Below are 22,495 nucleotides of genomic sequence, written 5' to 3'. Positions count from 1 at the left end.
CAGGAAATAATCTTTCTGAGACTTGAAAGGCACCTACTACTGCATCTTAAAACTGAATACAGCAAAAACAGCCAAGTAACGGTGGAGTTAGCTTCAAGTAAGAAATGCGGACACTGAAACATGATGTAATTAATTCTTGGGCTTGAGGAAATGTGCAGGGAGCCACTGTAACCTGCCTCATATGAATGCACAAAGACAGACATTTCACCTACAGCCAAGAAATTATCCACACTGCACCTACAAAGAAATAAGAGGATGGCAGAATCTATGTAGTCTGGGGAAGTACATTGCTTTTGCAGTGGGCAGCACTAAAAATGGGACATTTTTAATACTTACATCAATTAATTCACCTTGCTACCTGAAATATTTCTTGTCTAAATAAGAGAATGTGACAACTATGCTTTCTGGGTATCTAATGTAATAGAATTTTAATGGCCCCAACTGTAAAGAAAAAAAAAGAAAAAGAAGAGAAAGAGGGAGAGAAAGATGTAAGGAAGTTCCGTTAAGTTAAAGGTCTCATCGACTGCAGAAGATGAGCTTGCTATGTAAGGTACAGTGGCCACCGATTCACAAAATCTGTACATGAATTTGAAAAGCGGTTATCACTACACTAGAGCCAAACAGAAGTAAATGCATGATATTCAAGTGATATGTATGGCTAAAGCCAGCATTACGAACATAGCCTTTTCCACTTGGACTTTAAGCCCTTTTAGCAAAATCCTGTCTCTGCATCAAATATGCATCTTCTGAAGCCTGCTATCAGATGGTAACGGACACATGACCAAACCCGAACTGCGTACAAGTTTGAATGACGTTAGGTTCCACTGTTTTCATCATTGCTGAGACTGAAATTATGTCAAGGCTATGAGGCCTGTGAATCTTAAGCTTCAATTCCTAAACAGCAAAGTTAAAGGCAGCCATAAAAAGCTATGCTTGAAAAAGCCAAAGAACATAGGCCTTGTGCTGACATTTATTTTCCACCTACATTCCTTCTCCTTTATACCTTCAATCCTTCCTTGCAGCATGCAGGTTCGTTGCACCCACTATCCCAGACACCCCTCCATTGCATCCATGTAGGACATCGGACAAATAAGTTCAGAGTGCCTCTTAAATGTGTTAGGAAGTTCTCCTGCCCTATGGTTTAGGAATGTCTTGAAGAAAGGTCTCATTTACTACTGACTGCCTCCCTGCACTGGGAAGCATTCAAAAATTTCATCCTGCTTAATGACAAGAGAGAGAAGACAGTATGATTCTCAACATTATTCGTATATCTTGTCTTGGAACTACCAGACTGAACATTTGGGGATAGGGCGTATTTCCATCAGCTGTACTCTCCTGGATGTCAGCGTGGTGTTCATTTATGTGATACAGAACCCAGACCATGAAATACAGACTGAAAAACAGTAATGTTTCATACAGACATTTAGCAGTCATCACAAGTATAAATAAAGATCATTCTTACACTGTGTTGCTTAAGAACTAATCATTTAACTGTAAAATCTACTCAATCCTTTTGCTAATTTTTCAGTTACCCATGACATCTGCTGGAAATATATATGATCTCAAAATGCACATTCCTTTATTATGCTGAGAGCATAGTATAATTTTCTTCAGATCATAATGCTTTTATAGGAAAGTTCTATTGAGAAAGAAGCTTTACATAGAGCTGTTAATTATCTAAAAAAAAAAAAAAAAGAAGGAATATTTTCTGGAGAAGGAAATGATAGGCACATTGAGATCAGAAACAAACACCCCCAAAAAAGTTATGACACTGCTAAAGATAATTATCTGTCAAAGTTTTCATTATAAACACACAACTCAAGAGCTGACAGCAAACCCATAACCTAGCACACATCCCAGGTGCCCAGAAGGTCTGCTGAGCTTTGCTGCAGAGATCAGGGAGTTTGAAAGGAGCAAGGCCATGAACTGTCAGCACAGACTGCAGCTTCACATCCTGTGATATCTGTGGCTGTGTGCTGGCTGACAAAGATGGAGGGCAGAGTCCATCTGAGGCATTTTTTTTTAGGATTTCCCTAGCATTGCCTGCCTTGAAGAGTTCATGGTACAAGTTCAAAGACCCCATAGGCAAGGGGTAGTGATGACATTTTGAGGTGCACGAGAAGGAGAGGACTTGCATTAACTTAGGTGGGTAAGGGAGGCCTGAAGCTTTCATAGTTGTCAGCAGTTATTCAGGTATGAGTTATTAATAACATTATTCAATTGCATTTCTGAATCAGCATCTTCCTACTGAATCTTGTTACCTCTTACTTCACTTGATTTTGTTACTTAATATTATTGTCATGTCCTCTCTCTTTTATTTAGAAACAGAGGCTGCAGAGCTTTCTACCATCAGGGAAATCTGATCACAGAATAGAAGCACTGGCACTACAAAAGAAAGTAAAAAATACTAGCTCCATAAACAAGTCATTCTCCATGAACTTACCATTAAAATGCGTCTGTAGCTGTCTCTGTCGATGCCCCAGAGCTTGAGATCTGTCTTGGCCTTGACCGTGGCAGCCCTGGGTGTACCATAGATCAGTGCCAGCTCCCCGAAGCTACCTCCTTCTCCAATGCTGGTGACCCACTCTCCGTTGACATAAACCTACCATGGCACAACGCAAAAAGAGAAGCAAAACCAGTTTGGGGTTTTAGCTGCAGCTTTCCTCCTCCTGCCAGTTACCTAAAAAGCTATTAGCAGTTTCCTTTCTAATAGTCAATGCTGGGGACACAGAAAGAAAACAAGAGCGTAACAGTTTCCTCAGTGAGTCACAAAGAGGGCAACAACCTGCTTTGTGGACAGAATTTCAAGTTGTCTTGCTTCAGTACAATGCCGGTATTTACTCTCTGCATTTTCAGCTCCTGTGGTTAACTGGCATCGGCTTTTCCCTCTTGTGTTTGAGGCTCAGACAGTCAACAAGCAGAACTGTCACAACTTTGGCTTTTTATTAACACTGTCAAACTTGAAAGGAAGGAGATTTGTTGATACGTATAATGAGGTTTGCTGAAAAGCACCATGGCCATGAAATTAAAAACATTCAAGACAGCGAAACATCTTCTGAAAAGGAATGTTTTTTTTTCCCTCCCTAAGCTTAGTGCCTCCCACATTTAAACGTAACTATTGAAATCTCTTTCTCCCTTAGTGAAGAGTACTAAGTGCTTTGGATTTGGGAAGCTACACAAATAATTCTTTCTCTGTAACTCATGCATCCGAACTTGTGAAGCAATGTCTGGCCCAAAGGCTGTTAGATAACATCCTGTCGAAACACGGCATGGATTGATACCACTATGCACAGCATCACTCCTGGATGACACAGAATTTGAGAAGTCCTACACTTGAGTCCTATGTAAAACCTTCGCTAGAGAAAGGGGGACTTAGGCAGGTGCTTTACACTGGGCTGAATTTCTCATTGATGATACAGCTCCTGAGAGATAATAATGTATTCTAAAACGAGTATGGATTGTGTATTCTGCAGCTTGCTGCTATAAACCTACACAATAAACCCTTTTCATTCTGTTAATGTGTCAGTGAGTTTAGAGGGTAGGAAAGGCTGTGTGCATTTATCTGGTGCAGAATATGTCCCAGTCTGTTACAGGCCAACAAGAGAAATCAACAAGAATTAATTTTACTTCTGTGGAAGCTTTGTGAAGAAAAATATTATGAAGAAAATATGCAGGTATCTTTGTCTTCAGCAGAAAATGATGGGAAAGGACAGGACCATAGCCTATTACCAGCTACAGAGTAGCAGATGAACAGGTTTTAAAAATATATGAATTAGAGCTGTATTCAAGCTAGGCATGAGAAAAGACGGTGACCAAAATAAATGAACTAGGGTCAAAATTCAACGAACTGTCGGTATTAACTTTACTTCTAACTTCATTTTATGATGAAAAGGCATATTACGAACTACAGCTGGAATCAATCCCAATTTATCTTCCCAATATTCAATTAAGATCTCATCTGGCTCCTACTGAGGTGAGTGAAAAGCTGTTTCGGTAGGAGCTAGATGAGGCCATGGAGCAGTTCAGCTGATCAAGGGACCTCTTGGGAAAGAGCTGAAAAGGAGCAGTATTAGCATCGCTGCTGGACTCCAGACAATGTTGTGGTTCTTTATGTTCCTGGAGCATCAAAGATCAAGGGGTCGAAATAAAGGGGGAAAAGAATCCAAAATAGGCAGGTGGTAGCAGATTGCCAAGAAAGAGCTCAAGCCACAAAAGGTGTTTGCAGCTTCTTTTCTTTGCCACTACAGAAGGAATGACACGTAGGAGAATATCACACAAGAGAATAACAACAGCGTTTCCTTTCAAACTTTTACACTCCCTGCAGAAAGAAATTCGCACAGAACATTGAATATACTTCTGATTCTCCTCAAAGATGAAACTAGAAAAAGAAGTTTTAAAAACCCTGACAAACCCAAGCATTTTCCTGGTAGGTGAAACAAGCAGGTAATACTGTGGGTCCTGGATCTTTTTCTTTTTTTTTTTTTTTTTTGGTAAAAAATGGAGAAATGGATGAATAGATTTAGGATTCTTAAAGGATGGTAACATAATGTATGAAAAATTTTAAACTCAGTTAATCCGTTGCAAACTTGACCACATGCATATTTGAATGTAGGGATACACTCTTACTGTGGGGTACTTCACCAGATGGACCCTGGGTTTACTACAGCTAATTCATGTCCTCAGTACAAATCTCAACCAAAGTCACAGAATCATAGAATCATTTAGGTTGGAAAAGACCTCTAAGATCATCTAGCCCAATCTCTAAGGTTGTCAAAAAAATTCCTAGGGTCGATAGGGAAAGTGTAATAGATTTTAACACATTTTGGACTACATTGTGAATGTCAGTATCCTTGATTCATTTTAGCGCACAAAAATACATGTGTTTCAGTGCGCTTTTGTGAAGAACAGTTTTTGTTCTTGCCCAAGAAGCAGTTTGGTAAAATGATTTGTTAAATGCAGTAACAATTTCATTGAGGAATACAAACCAGGGTTTGAGTTAAAAGCAGAAAATAAACTCATTCCAACACCTATTTTTAAGCAGTATGGTTGACGTTTCTTTTTAAAGCATTATGCATTATGTCTGTGGCCCAGAAGGGAATTAAGCTGGTAAAACTCAAGAGAGAGCAAGTGAAGTATAGTTATTTGCTGTTACACAGTTGTTGTAAACAGAGGCTACTACAAATCTGCTCTAAGACTAATTTTACTGTCTTACTTGACAAGACTCCCCGAAAGATGTTTGACATCTAGCCTATACACAGTTTATGCAAATAGTCATTCCCCCACCCCAAGGGTGTCAGGTTTAAAGTACTCTGAAGTGAAACCAAATCATTGATCTGACAGTCTTTGGGCTCAGCATTCACTCCCCCAATAAAAATGCCATTTCCAATATCAGTCTTCAAAAGACGAAACAGATTGAGAATAACTATTGTTTTCTAAGAGGAAAACCATTGCACTTCATTCCCTGAAAAGGCCTAAGTCAACAATCAACTTTTGTCTTCATGATGATGTTAAAGTGCATTGATGATACATCACAATGCCATTCTGCCCTTTTACAGAGTTCAACTCCACAATTCCCTTTCAAATTGGTTTTTAAAAAAAGACAAGTAGTAGAAAGGAAAGTGGCTCTGCTTGTAAGGTGTAGGAAGTAAAGCTATTTTAGGCTCAGAACAGCTAATGAAAGCCAATGTTATATGGCAGCAGCTCAGATGATCTCTTTCTTTACCCTAAAAAAATACTGGGCTGAGGTTTTGGCTCAGACCGTTTTAGGCAATTGGGAACTCTAACCAAAAAAGCAAGTACACAAGTGAATTATTTCTACTTGTTACTTGACCTGTTGATCACAGCTCTGTAATAGCTGGAACCTTCTTTTTTTCATGCAGCTGGACAGAAATGTGTAACTGCAAATGCCCAAATATGAGGCGGAATAAAGCCATCAGGACCACCTACTTTCCGCAGATCAAGAGTATTTAAGATTTCTATTGTTTTCCACCACGTAGTATGAGCAGTGCAATTCTTGTGGGCTTGAAAATCACGCAACTTGGTTCACTTCAGGTTTTTTTTAGGAGACAAGTGGGAAAAATTGTCTGCGAGCATCAGCGGTTCCGTTCTTCATAGGCCATGATATACATATGTGCTAACTGCGAGAGAATATGCAATGAGTCACACAATGCTCAATGTAATAGGAATGCATCTTGGCCTCATCCATCCTCCTGTTGTCTAGAGAAGCAGAATGTGACCTTACCACAGTAATATAACCATGTTACTTTGAAAGCACGTTATAACGTGTATCTCTGAGCTGTATAAGAGTGAGCTTACCTTTACTACTAAGTCTGTAATTTTGTATCACTGATTTCAAGTAGACTTTTAGCATTTTTTTTGTTGCCACTTTGTGATCTATGTGGACAATCTAATTTGTTCCAGGCATTGCAACTTTCAGATCTTAAATTCCCTCCCTCAAATCTGTTTGTAATAATTTGTGCTTTGTGTCTTGTCAAGCCTTAATATTTGTTATCCAAAAATGAAGATGAAGTTTAGTTCCTCTTGGAAAAATAAGCATGTCTTAGACATGAAGGATATTTATATGTGGGTAGTTTTCCCAAATAAAGCCAGTGGTTTATTTGTAGTACGAATGTGTTTTTCTTAAATATAAATATACTAACTTGGAGACTGCTTTCAGTATCCTAAAAATTCAAGCTGAAAACTCCAAGCTTTAAGAAGTTATGTTTAAAATTTCAGAAAGTATCCTTCCAAAATTAGAAAGGTGTCAAGCAGGAAAAACCTTAAAGATGGAAGAATTCAAACAAAAAGCGAACTATGGATTATAAAACATAACTAGTTTTAAAAAACAGCACTATTCTCACATAAACCACTATGCAATTTTCATCTTTGTATATACAAACTAGACAATTTGTATATACAAATAAGGGCCTCAAGAAGATTTGACCTACAGTAAAAAGATAATCTTATCTATTGTCCACAATATTATTTTATAGCTCCAAATATAACTTAATACAGTAAACAAAGAAGCTATTTAAGAAAAATGCTGAAAAATTTTCCCTTTGATTTTCACTATACTGTATTTTGACTGCTGTTGTTTTACAAGAAGAAAACCTGAGAATGACTGTAGAAAGTTGCCATGACATTAAATAGAATGGGAAGTTGTCGGGTCTAAAAAATATAGCTGTTCTAAAATGGTAGTTGATGGTGCTTTTTAAAGTAAAAAATGTGAGGTTGTAAGATTAAAATAATAAACAGGAAGTCACTCTTATATTTAGAAGTATGGATTAGAGATTTTTGCAAGACACATACTTTAGCAGGTGCTTTCAACATCTTTACTGGAAGCTGTAATTTAAGCTCTGCCAGATACATTTTGGTATACGTTCACATGTCTCGAAGCAGAAAAGCTTCCGGTAGACAATTGACCTCTGAAACTTCAAACCTCATGCCATTATCTACCTAGTATAAACTTTATCCATAAGCGGGGCCAGGTCATGAGTTAACAATTCTCCTCAACCCTGAACAGCTAAGGAAGACTGTGACCGGTAACTTTATCATGTCCCTTCCCACCCAGCGCCTGCTTTGGTCCAATACCTTTCCCATCCTAGTTTCTAGTACCTGCTGCATGACACAAAAAATCCAGCTTCTCCCAGACCCACCTCTTCCTGATTTCTTCATTGCAACCATATTCTGGGAAGTACTGCAAAGCAGTAAGGTGATGGCTTACACACTTTTTAGCTGAGTAAGTATACAAGGCAGATGGCAAGCTGCTGAAAAGAAATGACCTGAAAATAACAGCCAGCAACCAAGAACCTTTCATGTTCAGCTCCTATGGCTTTTGCATTCTTTGAAGAACACTTTGATTTCTTTAAAGACAGGTAAAAGAGATACCAGCATCTCTGTGGATGTCTGCTTATATTAACTTCACAACAGTTGCCACGTAATTGCAAATCTTCTTCACTGCCATAAGGAAGTGAGATTAAAAAACCTTTTTACATAAAAAAAAAGTGCTCTTCTCCCTTGGTGCACAGTTCTTGTCACATGGGGCAGCGTGCTTGCGAACTGAGGAGTATTCTGTCTTACTGGGTTGGCCACAGTAATAACAGGAAGGAAATATACAGATACTTTAATCTGTGGATATGTAACGGGGTGCTAATACTCTAAGAAAGGAAAAGAGTTGAGGATAATGTGTTATTATATTTTAAAATATATTATTGAATCATATTTATAATTTGACTCCAATTATTTCTAAAAAAATTGGAGAATTTCTTACTTACTCTTTTGGGAGCCTATCCCAAGACTAACAGTAAATTACTTTAGAATGTTTTTTCCTAACTCAAAACGCTACTGGCTGCTTTTGTTATTCCCATTTTATTGGTAGTTTCTGTTTGTTTGTTTGTTTTTTGCTTGGTTGATAGATTTTATTTTAGTTTTGCCCTGACTTTCTTCCAGGGGATGGAAATTTTATGATGGCAACTGCGATTTCCTTTACATATATCTTTGCATGTGCACTGAAAACCTGGTTGCTCAGAGTAAATTGCTCCTTGAATCCACAGTCCGGGCATACCTGCCACTTCTGTGCAGATCAAGGAAATGATGAAAGCACAGCCTGGCCAGGGGTTAAAAGCCTCAATGCATATGCCAACCCTAGCTGAACTAGGCAGAAAATGGCTTGAGGCTTTAAGTCTCGGGGTCAATTGTCTACTCTCCAAGTAGCTTTTTTTTCGTGGAGAAGGGTGGAAGCATGCCAAAAAAGTATCTGGCAAGGCTTAAATGAACTGCAGCTCAGTTACTAGCGGTCTGGATTTTCTTCAGACAACAAGGATTTTAGCACTGCTGCCCAGAAAGTGGAAGAACTATTTTTCTGGGGAGCACTATATTTACAGAGTTGACAGTGCACACCCATGGGGGCTGGGAGCTGCCGCCTTATACACGAGCAAGTTACTGGGCATAAGCTGCTCTGCACCAACTGCCCTGCTACAAGTTTTAATCTCTGGGGGGAAAGGGCTTGTTTCCCTGCATGCTTCACAGCACAGGCAATTTCCATAAGTAACTTCTGTAGGTCCCATGGTATAGCTGCAACTTGCTCCTGGATGACTGAATATTTCTTGTGACTTCCAAAATAACTTGCAAAGGAATTCAGGGTTTTTTGGCTGAAGATGTAAGCAAGGCTTAGGAAAGAGAGAGCACCCAGCTGAGGAGATGGGACTGCAGCAGTTAGGTCCACCAGGATGAAGGAAGCAGGATGCTGAAGGAGGACATCATGATAGTTGGTCACAGAAGAGTTTGTCAAGACATAAAGAGTCAGGAGCTTTGGCTGTTCCTGGAATAAGCACAGTCAAAATGACATCTCCTAAGTCTTGTTAGGATGTGTTTGTCCCACTGCTCACGTCAGAAAACTGCCCATCCACAGATCTGGGACGTGTCAGGATGACATTGTTGTGGATCTTTCCACTTTGATCATTCTGCTAGCAGTTACAGGCTACTTTCAGCAATGAGGGTAGTAGGGGTTGAGAATGCTTGGGAACATGAAGGTGTAATCTACTCAAAGAAATCCAGCAATTTCTTTTTTTCTTAGAAATCTTCGGAAATCTCTCAGACAAGGCAGGAAAACTGAATATCCCGTATCTTATTTAACTGACTGGAGAACTGCAAACTAATTAGAATACAAACAGAGCTTCTGCCTTCAACTCTAACAACATAAAAAAAAGCTGTGCGCTACACTCTTTATTTAGCAAACAATGAGTGGTACTTCCTTTGTTCAGGAAAGCACTACTAAGATCAGTTAATCCTAAACATGAGTCTCACAGAAGTCAACAGGATTGCTCACCTGCTTGCTCACCAGCCTGTCAAATCAGGGGTCTAGGATAAAATTTTCAAAAACCTCTGTAGAGTTTACCCCAAGTCCTACCTTAGAAACCTCAAAGGCCCTTGAAAAGTTCTGGGAAATGTAATATTATTCTGCATAAGACTTTAATGAACTCAAGAAATCATCAATTAAAAATGATCTGGACACATGTCCAGAAAGAATTTCAACTTTATTCATAAAAAACAAGCAGAACCTCTGATATACAGCTAGCATGCTGTAGTAACGGTGCTTTTGAGTAGATGTCAGGATTTACCAGGGAAGGAAACTAAGGTGCTATCTTACCTGACAGAGAATAGAGCCACTGATGCTCTAAGCAAGTGCTTCTCAACATTTGCAGAGATAAGGCCACTTTGGCCACTAGAGGCAACCACCAGTTACAGAAAATCTTCAAAGCACCTTGTGCGATGGTTTTACAAGCAGATACAAAACTAAGCCCTGGACATTTATTTTCCCCACTTTGTCAGCGCTTTGTGTGTAAAAGTGATGTGTGCATGTGGAAGATATCTTTTGCTGCAATTAACTGCAAGCGTTTTGAGATTGTTTTCTTAGGTCATTCGGACCCCCTCTGTTCCTGAGCCAAACATTGAAGAATACTTTCCTAAAGGTTTTCAGTGAAGGCAAATTGTTTTTAAAGAAGATTAATCTATAGCTTCAATAGTGCATTTGCATATGTTTGTGGGTCTGATTCAAAGCCAGTGAAGTCATTAATCTCAGTATCGGGATCTCAGTACCTGAATCAATTATTTTAAAACTAAATTTTAGCACTGTTCTATAAATATTGTTCTTTTATTTTATGGCACTGTGGATGTGGCAATGTTTGCTATTGAGACGTATGCCTGATAGGAACAGTGAGTCAGGCGGATTTCCTGAGAAGCAGCTTCCAGAGGCAGAGGCAGCATGTGAGGTTTCTCAATTCCCAACAATACCAATTAGATGGTCTCCTGACACAGAGACTTCTAAAAAAAATTACTTTTACTAAAATAACTGTAAGCCTCCTGCCTGGATTTAAAATAAATCACTTTCTCCTTTAAGTATTCCAGACAAAACTCATCTGGGCATTTGAAGAGCAATGTTGCTAATGAGCAAACCCATCCTACCCAACAACTCTTGGTAGGAAAGATGTGTGTAGAGAATTCTGTCAAATGAGAAACTTGCAGCAAAACTGCAAAAGGGTCAGTTTCATACAGTATAAATATGATAAGAGGTGAATAGATTACAATTTGGAAGGCAGTTTCAGAAGAAAGCTGCATTTCAAAGACTTGCTGATTAAACCACCACATACTCCCTTAAACACTTTGTGGTCTAACAGATCACTTTACACTTATAATAATCCTTGCTTTATTAATATGCTGCATTGTTCGTATATTTGGATCTAATTTTAAAAGCAAATTAAGGTTTCTGAGATGAAACTAGCTGCCTAAGGCTGTATCTCAATTTGGAAGAAAAAAAAAACACATGAGCTAAGCTAACTGATTAAAGAAAATATTTTCCTTATGGTTGATCTGAACCCTCGGGTGCATTCCAGCATGGTGGCCTGTTCTGCCAAAGACTGCACACCTCCAGGTGTGGTTAGGGTTCTGAAGATAATGTCATTTGCTTGTTTTTGATACCATATTTTCCTGCCTGGAATGGACAAATAAGCTAGGATGTAAAACATGCCAATTATAAAATTATGCACAAATGACTTAACACAACAAAAGCGAAGTAATGAGACCAATCCTGTGAAATCTATTTCAAGAACAAAGGAGACAGAACCACAGAACATAGCTGGATAAAGTTGTGTGCCAGTGCATAAAAGTTTATTACGCAAAATCAAAATAAGCATCAGACCGTAACTGTGTACTTACATCCACCTCGCCTTGGTCAATCACGTAGAAGTTGTCTCCTTCGTCACCTGGAAGCAAAATATAAACGGTGAATGTTTCCTGAAGGTCTGCTAAACTAGTCATTTATTTCCTGTCTCCATATTTAATTCTGTACATATTTGCACAGGTTTGTACACCAGATTACTTACAGGGAGATTCATTTTCTGAAACATCCTTGCCTACTTTCCTTCATAAATCAAAGTATCATTATGATTTCTTCCTATTAGTATTTTTCAATTGCATTAGTTTATCTGTTTTGATTGATTCAACACTTCATTCAATGTAAACAAGCAACAGGCTTTAGTATATCCTGAGGGTACTGAAGTCCTCCACAACACGCTGCAGGCATGCAGGTAAGTTGCCAAGTGTGATAACTACGATACAGCACAATGAGGTGTTGAATATTCCCAACAACTGCAAAAATATTTTCCATCTCTAATTACTCTCAGCTAGTCTGTGCCACCCTTATGCATTCTGAGCTGCGCTTTACTTCATGAATATTTTAAGTTAAGGAATGAACATTTTAATTTGAAATACTGCTTATCTACATTTAACCATAGCAGTTTGAAACCCTATAGACCTATCAGTGTGGTTTTGCTGGAGAGCTCTACATATATTCTAGAAGATTGTGAACATGTATTAGAGAAGACTGTGAACAAAAGATTGTGCCTACATCAGTGAACTTATGATATAGCCCAGCACTTATAAGCTTTTGGAATATGGTCATTCTTCCCACTAAGCAAAGAGGGTGAGCTCTCAGACGAAGAGATGTGAATCATACAGCCTAAGCAAACATGCAAGGGTAAAGAAGAGGGGAAGGATTACCCTGTTGTATGACCGTTTCTCCTGCGATGTGGGTAACGGGAAACATGGCATCAAATATGTCACTGGAAAAGGAAAGAAAAAATTGTTAATGAATCAGACTTATTTCTTATCTAGCCAGTAGACCTACAGTCATTGTTGCATTAAGCCTTCATTAAGAGATATGGCAGAAAAAGAAAAGGAAAATGTTAGTTGTAAGTGAACCCCTGCTTGGCAAGAAACCAAAATAACTAGTTTGGCACAAGCTGTGGTTTAAAACTAAGGCCATGATTCAGTGCATGCTATTTTGAAAGAACTCCTGAATTATATGCACATAGGCCACTTCTTACAGCATTACACAAACTAGCCAGCTTGAATATTTTACTGTCTAAGCAGACAGATTTCAGATTTTCAGCTGCAATCAGTATGTGTCACAGCAGTAATTGCTAGATGCCTAAACGGGAGCTCTGCTCTTCCGAACATCTGGCCTCACATTCACAAGCAAAACCTGTTCCACAATGCACAGTATGTTTGGAAAGGTAGATGGCTCTGAATTAACATAGCATAAGAGCTGGCAAGAGATTACACTTACAGTGCAGCAGACAGGAGGCCAAACTGAAAAACTTAGTTGCACTTCAGCGAGTTACTAGTGAGAAGGGAATCTGACCAATGCTATAGAAACGCTGAAGCTACAGAAGAGCCTTTCGCTCATTAATCACTGCTGAATTACACACCTTACTGTGTTCTTAAGCATACTGTCACATATCCTTAAAAGGCCAGGCAGAGCAGTAAGGGCGAGAATGCACCCTGCACCAACACTTTGGGCAACTTGCCCAAACCCAGTCCTTTGTTTATTGAGGGAGACAGCAGGCTCCCTGGAGCCAGGGCTTCCTCTCTCCACACCGGGGTTTTGGGGAACTTATTTTCAGACGCACGAACAGCACTGAGACGGGTGCTCCCCACCTCTCTTCCCCTTCCTATGCATCAGTAGCAAGGGCTAAAGGAAATAGCTCCCCGATACAAACAAAAGGCAGCCAGGCGGAGTTGTTAACTAGGCTCTTCGCTGGTCCGGAGTGGGAATGGTCTGTTCGTGCACCACCGATGAGGGAGGCAAGATGAAACCCTTGGAATGGAATGGAGCAAATTCCTCAGAAACGTAAAGGAGTGCAAACAGTGGAGAAACGTAACATTTTCATCAAAATAGCCAGAAGATCAGCAACAAACCCGTGTTGCATTTCAATGCCTTATATGGGAAATGCATATTGTAAAATCCCATTATTAGCTTATTTCCTGTTCAACTGTTCCAGAATTTATTCAGGCTCAGTTCTAGGAAATGTTTCACTCCTAAGTTCAAATTGGTCATGTCTTTCCTCTTAAGCAGCCAGAACGTTTTTGCTCCCATGGCTGAGATGGAGTATCAGGGCTCTGGGTCAGTACCACTCGCAGGAGAAGTGGGAGACCTGATCCAAGTACCTCCCACTGCTCCAGAGTACCTGCAAGGGATGCTTAGACCTATACTAAGATGATACTTTTTGCCCCTGTTGTTTCATCAGGCCCACCCTGTGCTATTTCTACTCACATTCAGGAAACGCTTCCATCACTGGTAAAAAGCCTGCTCAGAGGTGCTGCAGAGACCACGTTCGCACCCAATTCTGAGCACCGATGCAAAGACCTATAATAAATTATTCTGAAAAGTATATGTACTGTATTCTTAAATCCACTAAACTCATTTTTAATGAGTTTAAATGGGTTCGGCATTTCTTCAGTTCAGGGATTTCTCCAGTTCAGGGACTTCTCTGTTGGCAGAAAACAAGCATCAGTCTGGTGTAGGCTGTGGAGCTGGTTCCTCTGCCCACACTCAGCCTAAAAGAAATGGGAGCAGAGGTTCAGATGTGCTGGGGGAAAGTACCATGATGTTAGGTGCTGAACTGGAACAGACACTGAGCGACCTTGTGCCAACGAGATAAGTCAACCTCTTCTTCAGCAGCTCCAGGACCTAGATATTTGGTATCACAGAGCCTCATCTGCCTCGCCATGACCTCCCTTCCACCATGCCTGGTCACCTCACTGAGCTGTACGAAGAGTTCTGCAACATTTTCTGGAGGAGAATGCACTCCACATGGCAGAGAATAAGGTTTTCAATGTGAAACATCCAAAAATAGACATGACACTGTGAATATCAATAACCAAAACAAAATGTGACTGAACAAACTTGGAAACTTTTTTTTCTGGAATAGAAATGCAGAGTAAATAACCACCCACAATTTCAGCCTTTCATCTTTGTTTTAAAGCTGTATTTTATTTATAACTTAACAATTGACTGTACAAACAGTGCCCAATAAATTATGTATAGCACTATGTCCTTCTCCTAAATGTTCCACATTTCATTTCTAAAACACTTTATAGTTTTATCAAAAAACTCATGGACTGAAACTTTCAGTTGAAGGTGTAATGAACCCAAAGTCTGTTGACAGCACCAGCAGTTTTACACAAATATTCTGCTGCCTTCTTGCATCACAAATACAATGATTTTCAGCAAGGTCTTAATTTTATTAGATAATGGCTTGGATTTTTGAAGAGACCTTTGAAGGATACGTCATCAAACATTAGCCTAAAATACATATAACCACATATAAACACACAGACACACAAGTTACCCGTAATCGTGGCGGTGTTGATTTATACCTCCAAAGTGAAACAAGGACATATCTTTGATAAACAAATGTAAGTGACCAGTAATATCATGACTGTCACTGGAAACACAAAGTCATGTTTCTTTCTACTTGGGAACTATTGTTCTTAATTTATATGGATAGGCCAAGATCCCTCACGGTGATTAATGAGCTGGAGTGTTTCTGCTTTTGGATGCTCAGTTTGAGATTCATTAAACAGACTCAGATCTCAGATGATACGGATCAAGAGGCAGCCTCAAAGTTTCTCAACCTACAAGTCTGGCAGCCAAAAGCTGGGACACTTAGAATACCACCAAAGAAAACCACCCTTCTGGAAATTATCATCATCTAATGTACCGAATGCTTCAGGTCCCTGTATGAAATCTGGCTTTTCATTTAATTCAGACTACGTGTAAAATCTGTTTTGAGAACTTTCTTATTGCCTTTATTCACAGTTGCTGAAATAAACACAAAAATGTCACAAGGATCAACGTGCCAAAATACTTCGAAAATTTGAAAAATTTATTCCTGACCCAAGCCAAAATATGAAACTACAATAAGCAGACATATTTTCCACCTCTCCAGTAAATGTCCTATGCTCCATATTCAGTTTCAAAATTGTCCTGGACCTGTACTATGTAGAGAAAACAAATCAAGCTTCAAATACCGAACGAGTTAAGAAGTGGCACTCATAGAAGGCATAAATAATATAGCAAGGTCAAAATATGGCATGTTGTTTTCTTCTTGCCTCATGCACCTGTTTGTGTTTTTAAGCCATTCAAAACCATTTGCTGACTATTATAGCTAAAAAAGAAGCCCTTACAAATACAGTGCTGCAACCATCTCACTATCAAGCAAAGATTGTAGCCATGTTCTCCTACAGCTCTGCAAAAACATGCATGTTGCATTTCTTTGTTTTGAAAGTATTGTTAAATACTGTTAAATAATTAGAGACAGACGCATGCATGTTCCTAAATTACAGCGTAAACAGAAAGCCAGAAAATCACTAGTTAAGTCTTTGCCCAATGTTGAACTACCATGATTTCATCTTCCCTGTCTGAGCTGCACCACTAAGAACACAGCAGCCTCTGTCTTTTGCCTCTGCACTAGCTATTTAGCTGTTGACATCGACTGTGCTAGCAATTCTGTGTGCTGAACTGATATGGAAAGGGCTTGATTTTTTGCCAGGGTTTTTATTATTGTGCTGTAAACGAGAATTGCTCACAGGGATTTCCTTATTTTGTTCAAATGGAAATGTTACCATTTGCCATGTTTCCAGATGACTTGTGCAGGTGATGGAAGAAGAAAACAGGGCAACCACTTCTGGTATTTCAGCAGCTGTTCCATGAGACTGCAGCCACAAGAGATGCACTGCACCCAGCACCTCCTGGGCTCGGCATCTGTCCTTGGAGGGCTCTTTCTGGCCCTCTTCAGAGCCAAAATTTTTGATAGGCTTTGTGATTTTTTCACAACTTCCCTATCTGCTTCCAGAGGATCTGTATCTGCTTACTTGTGGCACCTGGAGCCAAACATTTGTTCCAGCCAGAAGGTATCAAGGACAATTTTTGACTTGGAACTATAGGTGCAGGTGTGTTTGTATGTACATGAATATCCACATTTGGATCCAAAGGGGGACACTAGCAGGACATTACTAATGTTTTTCAGGCGGATTTCTGCATGTTTAATTCTTTGTAACTTTTTGATAGTATCCTTCAAAAACAAATTACAAGAGAAGCATGTGAGCAGCACAGAACATACAGAACAGTTAAGTAGTCCAACAAAGTAAGAACAAGAAATGTGTTTAGACATGAAATCTGTATCTATTCAACCAAAAAATACCACCTGCCTTCTTAGGGAATATCAAAATGCAAAAGACTTTTTCAGAAAGGTCAAAGATATCAAAGACTTGCAGCAAGTTTTAGCACATAAAGCATCTTCCATGTGTGTACAGGAGAACTGGAAACGGCTGTGGTCAGAGCTGAAATCATAGGGTCTGACCCTCTGCTGTCTGTCATTTGTATGACTTCTTGACACCTGCACAGGCTGAGCCAACTCCCTTTTCATGCAAAGGAAAACTCCACACAAATCAATGAGGCTGCAGAAGTTTATACCAGTAAACAATCTATCACACTGATTGCAAAATAAGTATGATGAAACACTTTGCTGATTTAATTCAGTAGCATTTTATATACCCCATTTGCCAAGACATAAATGACTACGCTAAGAGGAAGCTAGTAGAGAGGGCAGGCCCAGGAACTTCTCTTTCTCACGAGAAAAAGTGAATGATAAAAATAAATCATCTCATCTGCTTTTACACTGAGGCTGCCTGGAGTCAGCGCAGAATATGAGATAGGCAAAAAAATAATGTGCAGTGTAGGTAATATAGTACTGGCAATGGGCAACTGAGAACAAGCTTGTTAAAACAAAGCGAGAGACCAAGGATTCCAAGCACTTTCAGAACCAGACCATGGCAATGGCCAAAATAGGGAAACTATGTAAGACAATTTATCAGTTTCACAATCAGATTTCTTTCCAGCCCTTGCTGTGCTGAATGCATTACAGGAAAGGAAAAATGGAATAGACAAAATGTATATGTGTTGGACAAAAATGGAAAATCCTCGTTATACCTGCAGGTTATAATTTGTCAGAGTTCAATCAGAACAATTTCATCGTGCAGACAAACTCTGAAAGCCTTCAATATGAGTGCTACACAGCATTTTTTCTTGCTTTGCTATCTCTCTAACAAAACAAAGAAAGCCCTGTATTGTTGAGGATAGGTTTAAAAGATATGTAGTTACTCTGGCATAATTCAACAAAGACATGCAACTTTTCCTTGGATTAAGACTGCTCTAGCATGAGGATTTCAGTGTTTTAAGCCTTTCTGACTCATGTATCCTTAAAGTTTAGTAAACATGGTTGATAACAACTCTGCCTTTTTTAGCTGTAGCTCTTGTATCTGGGGACTATTTTAAGATTTCTTAAGTTTTGGAGGTTGTTCTCTTCTCCTGCTTGTCTAAGATATTCTTATGATTCATTTCCTGAAAAGATAACAACTTTCTAGCAATTGTTCTAACAACAAGCTTCTCCTGCCCTGTACGGATGAAGAGCACAGAATTTAAAACCGAAAACTGGGTTCAATTAACATCTGTGCAATGAAGGAATAATTGCAGTACTTCACCACCACACAAAACAGGAGGCTCTGTGCTATGTGGTGCACACCATGTAAGTATAAACCTTTGATCCACAGCTTGTTCCTAAAAACGCTGCATGTCATTGCTGATGTACAACACTGAAACCACTGAGAAAATCACTATTATCAAATGACTATGGAGAATAAAAACAATACTTTGCACAGGTAAAATAAAAGATTCCTTTATAGAGGTGTTTAAAACTAATGGTCTGGAGCCCTCAGTTGTTATAATCAAATATACATGTCACAGGCATGTACCTAGGATAGAGAGTCAGTACTGAAGCCTTAATAAAAACATTATGCAGCTACTTCCGTTAACTTCTTTTCCTGTTAGGAGAGCAACAAATTAATTATAGCAACAAACAAGGCTAAGAACAATTGAGAACATTTAATTACTTCATTATAATGGCAATGTTTAATTATTATTACAATTAAGTCACACAATGATTTTACTATAATGACCACATGAGTCTTTGAAATTAGACATGAGAAGACATTCTAAATGGCAGGTTAAAATTAAAGTCCATGTCTAATTCCATAACATTTATTAAGTCACAAGTCCACATAACTAAGAGGCATGTGAAACAAAAAAAAAATACAACTGCCGTCTTCTGTTTCTGTGAAGTATTTCCATTTTTACTGTTCTATGAAGTCCTTTTATAGGTTCATTAATTATTACAGTGAATGACCTGAATGAAACTTTATAAGCATAGCATCAATTTATTTTACAGACTCTATATATATCTGCAGGTCAATGGTTCACATCATCTTCAACACATTAAAAATAGCTTTCAAAGAGACAGGGTTTCTGCAGGGATCTTCATCTGGAAAACCATCTGCCATGGCCGACTGCAGTATGAGGTGATCCTCTAAAAAGGGGCCAAGGCTTGTGGCTGGAGGGTAATGAGATCCAAGATCCCCACCCCATAGCTTATGCCAAGTCCTCTTTTCCTCCTGTCCACCCCTCAGAAGCATCCGTTTGTGGAAATCAAGCAGTTAAGTCCTTTGTTGTACCACACTTGTCCTGGAGGCAGGGCTCAGTGGACATACAGTTCAGGTCTGCCTCTTGCTATCATCTCTAGCTTACCTTTTTCGAGGTAGAGGGAAGACCCACGTTTCCTTCAGCAAGTCCTGGTGCCAAGCCCATCAGCCATTCTCCACAAGACACCCTGTTTCAAGGCACATGAGGGATGCAGGGAGGTGGAGGAGGACACTACCAAACGTGCATGTTAGGCCATGTGGATCACATCGGACCTAATGCCAGGCCGCAGCTACAAGGCAACCCTCCAAGCAGGCCCAGCTGAACACAGCTCTCCAGAACTAGCAGCAGATGCACATATTTTCACAGCTTCTAGTTCAAGGACAACTGCAGACCGAGCTGCTTTACCAAGACGGTACCCAGCAGGCTGAAGGAATTGATTCTTTCCCTCTATTCAGCACTTGTTAAGCCATCACGGAGTACTGCATCCAGTGTGGGGCTCTCCCATAGAAGAAAGACACTGACAAACCGGAGTGAGTCCACAGTGGCCACCAAAACAGTCCAGGGCTGAAGCATGCAGATGAACAGAGGGTGCTAGAACTGCACTTGCAAAAAGTTCAGGGCAGACCTTACTGCTCTCTACAGCTGCTTAATGGGATGGTGTAGAGAAGACAGAGCCAGACCCGTCTTAGAGGACCACAGCAGAAGGCACCAGGCACAAACGGGAACAGAGGAAATTCCCATCTGATATACAGAAACATCTTGCTCTAAGAATGGTCAAGCACTGCAGGAGGGGCCTAGAAGGGGGAAGGATTTCAAACCCTGCACTTCAAGGCCCTTGGTTGGAGCAGCCAACCCCGAGTGGACCTGGCTGGAGTAGCAGGTGGGATGAGGCACCCTTGGACATCCCTTCCAGCCCCATCTTGGCGGCGAGCTTCCCGCAGCGGGAGAGGCGAGGCGGTACGGCACGGAGCCGCAGGCACCGCGGAGGCAGGGGAGCGGGAGTCAGGAGGCCAGCTGGAGGAAATCCCATGCATAATGCACGGAAAATATGCTCTGTGTGTACAGATGTAGGAGTATCTGCGCACTTCTGCATAAATAATTGCGAAGAGACTATATCCCAACTTCGCATCGCTAGTATCGCTGCTCGTCAACAAATTCTGTGCGTATCAGGAGATCTTGATTACAAATTAGCTAAAAACATGTTTTCCTGCAGAAAAGAATCAGTTTGCTGAAACTGAATATTCCTGTGGAAAATGACTGATGCCATTTCCCATTTAAAATGTTAAATGTAAAGTTTTGAAACTGTCTCAATGTTCTACTGTGGTATCTTCAGAGAATCTACTTTTCACTATTGTATTATTTCAAAATTAGTTTTCTTAATAAAAGGTTAATATCAAAATAAGACATTGTAAAATGATACTTCTATTGATCTTGATCATATTTGTCAGTTTGTTTTCTGTTTGTAAGTATTCTCAAGATTTTGATCTTGGAAGTAAGACTCAAAATGGGCGGTAAAATTAGATGCCAAGAGAAAAACAAACAAGAAAAAAAACTGAGAAACTTGGGCCAATAAAATACAGTTTCTACTTGGTTATGATGTACAAATATATATATCTACATATATAAATACGCAGACAGAGACACACACATTAGACTGCACAGGCTTCTTTCTGTTTTATTAGGTAAAGGATAAGTGACTGAAAACTCTTTCCTTAGCCAGCAGGTACAGAACTGTAATTTAAAGATAGAGACGTTTATGGAGGTTATACACTATAAGAATACAGCATTGCTGCAAGCATAATATATTGAAGCTTTTACTCTGAGAAAGCCTCAAATATATTATTATTAGAAGCAAAGAAGGGCACTGTAACTAAGTCAAAGCTGTTACTTGCATGAACTGGCATTCCAGAAATGACCTGGGGAAATGCTTATCATGATGAATAATCATGTACTTGAGACAAAGTGGGCCAAATTCATCTCTAGTGTAATTGAAATGAGGTCAGTATATTTGAGATAACTGAGGAGAATGGCCCTATAAGTCACAGATGAGTATATACAATGTACAGGTAACCACCATACAGTTAATTAATTAATTGTCTCTTTCTCAAACATGCTAGAAAAGAAATGGTGGATAACACAGTAAAAAAATAAATAAATATATTAATTGCTTCTGGTGGGGCAGAAAGAAAACACCACAATAATAAAAATCATCCCCAAAGCAAATCTCTGCTGTTACTAATATGAAGCAAATTCCACCAGTGACAAAGGGTGACCAAAACAAAGTTCCCATATTTGAACAATTTATTTCTTCTAGTACTTTTAAATCTCTTCACTCTTTAATTTCAAGCTCCCTCTTCTGGACTATCCCAATTAAACCAGAGAGTTACTACGCACTACTCATCATCCTTACTTTAGTACTCAGATAATATAGCTAAAGAAGTCCCTTGTAAATGGCACTGATAAAGATCACTAATCTAAATGGTTACTACAGCTGAAGTTCCTTGAAAATATATTAGTAAATGCTGAGATTTAAAGAGCTAATAGATGCTCAACTTAGGGACACAGGAGCATATATGCCCAGGGATATCCCTACACAGGGATATATAAAACGTAGTGAATTATGGTAAATTATATTTCACACTTGCATAAGTAAATATGAAAGAAAACATACTAAATACATTACCTTTTGTTCACATTATCCAGTGAAAAATACCTCCCCCACAACAGTAATAGTGCTTTCTGTTTTACCTTTGAAATTGAGATGGAGAGGACAGTCTTTCATAAGAGAGAAACATTATATATTTAGGTTTTCTTGCATCTATATGGCTAGCAAACTGTTGACAGGGAAAGATTTATTCTACCAATTAATCAATTTTCCTATTCAGAGCATGCCTATAAACAGCTAATTGTGCTTGTAGGAACTTGGTCATGAACCCAATATTCACCTATTTGAATTACTTTACTTTACTTTTTTGCACTGTGTGCTACATTCACTCCTAAGAGTTTTCTATAAATATAGGAAAATTAAATTGTATTTGATTATTGTGATTGTTCCTTCAGCTCACATACATACTGCTCCTACGCACTATTTTTATGACTGCAGCTCCTGCACCTAGAAGA

The 22,495-nt window shown here is 39.3% G+C and overlaps 1 protein-coding gene across 5 annotated transcripts in view; it reads right to left on the bottom strand.

The window, feature by feature from the left end:
* The window catches only part of PRKAR1B (protein kinase cAMP-dependent type I regulatory subunit beta), a 101,568-nt gene that overhangs the window by 30,590 nt on the left and 48,483 nt on the right, over window positions 1-22,495 (bottom strand). For all 5 annotated transcript variants that reach the window (XM_083799483.1, XM_083799484.1, XM_083799481.1 and 2 more), the window contains exons 5-7: window positions 12,556-12,617; window positions 11,713-11,759; window positions 2,444-2,602 (exon numbers count right to left, since the gene is read on the bottom strand). In XM_083799483.1, the coding sequence (XP_083655609.1) occupies window positions 2,444-2,602; window positions 11,713-11,759; window positions 12,556-12,617 (268 nt within the window). The remainder of the gene's footprint in view (window positions 1-2,443; window positions 2,603-11,712; window positions 11,760-12,555; window positions 12,618-22,495) is intronic.

The sequence above is a fragment of the Anser anser genome (genome assembly GCF_964211835.1).
Source record: "Anser anser genome assembly, chromosome: 15".
Taxonomy (NCBI): domain Eukaryota; kingdom Metazoa; phylum Chordata; class Aves; order Anseriformes; family Anatidae; genus Anser; species Anser anser.
This window is presented reverse-complemented; position numbering and strand designations above follow the sequence as displayed.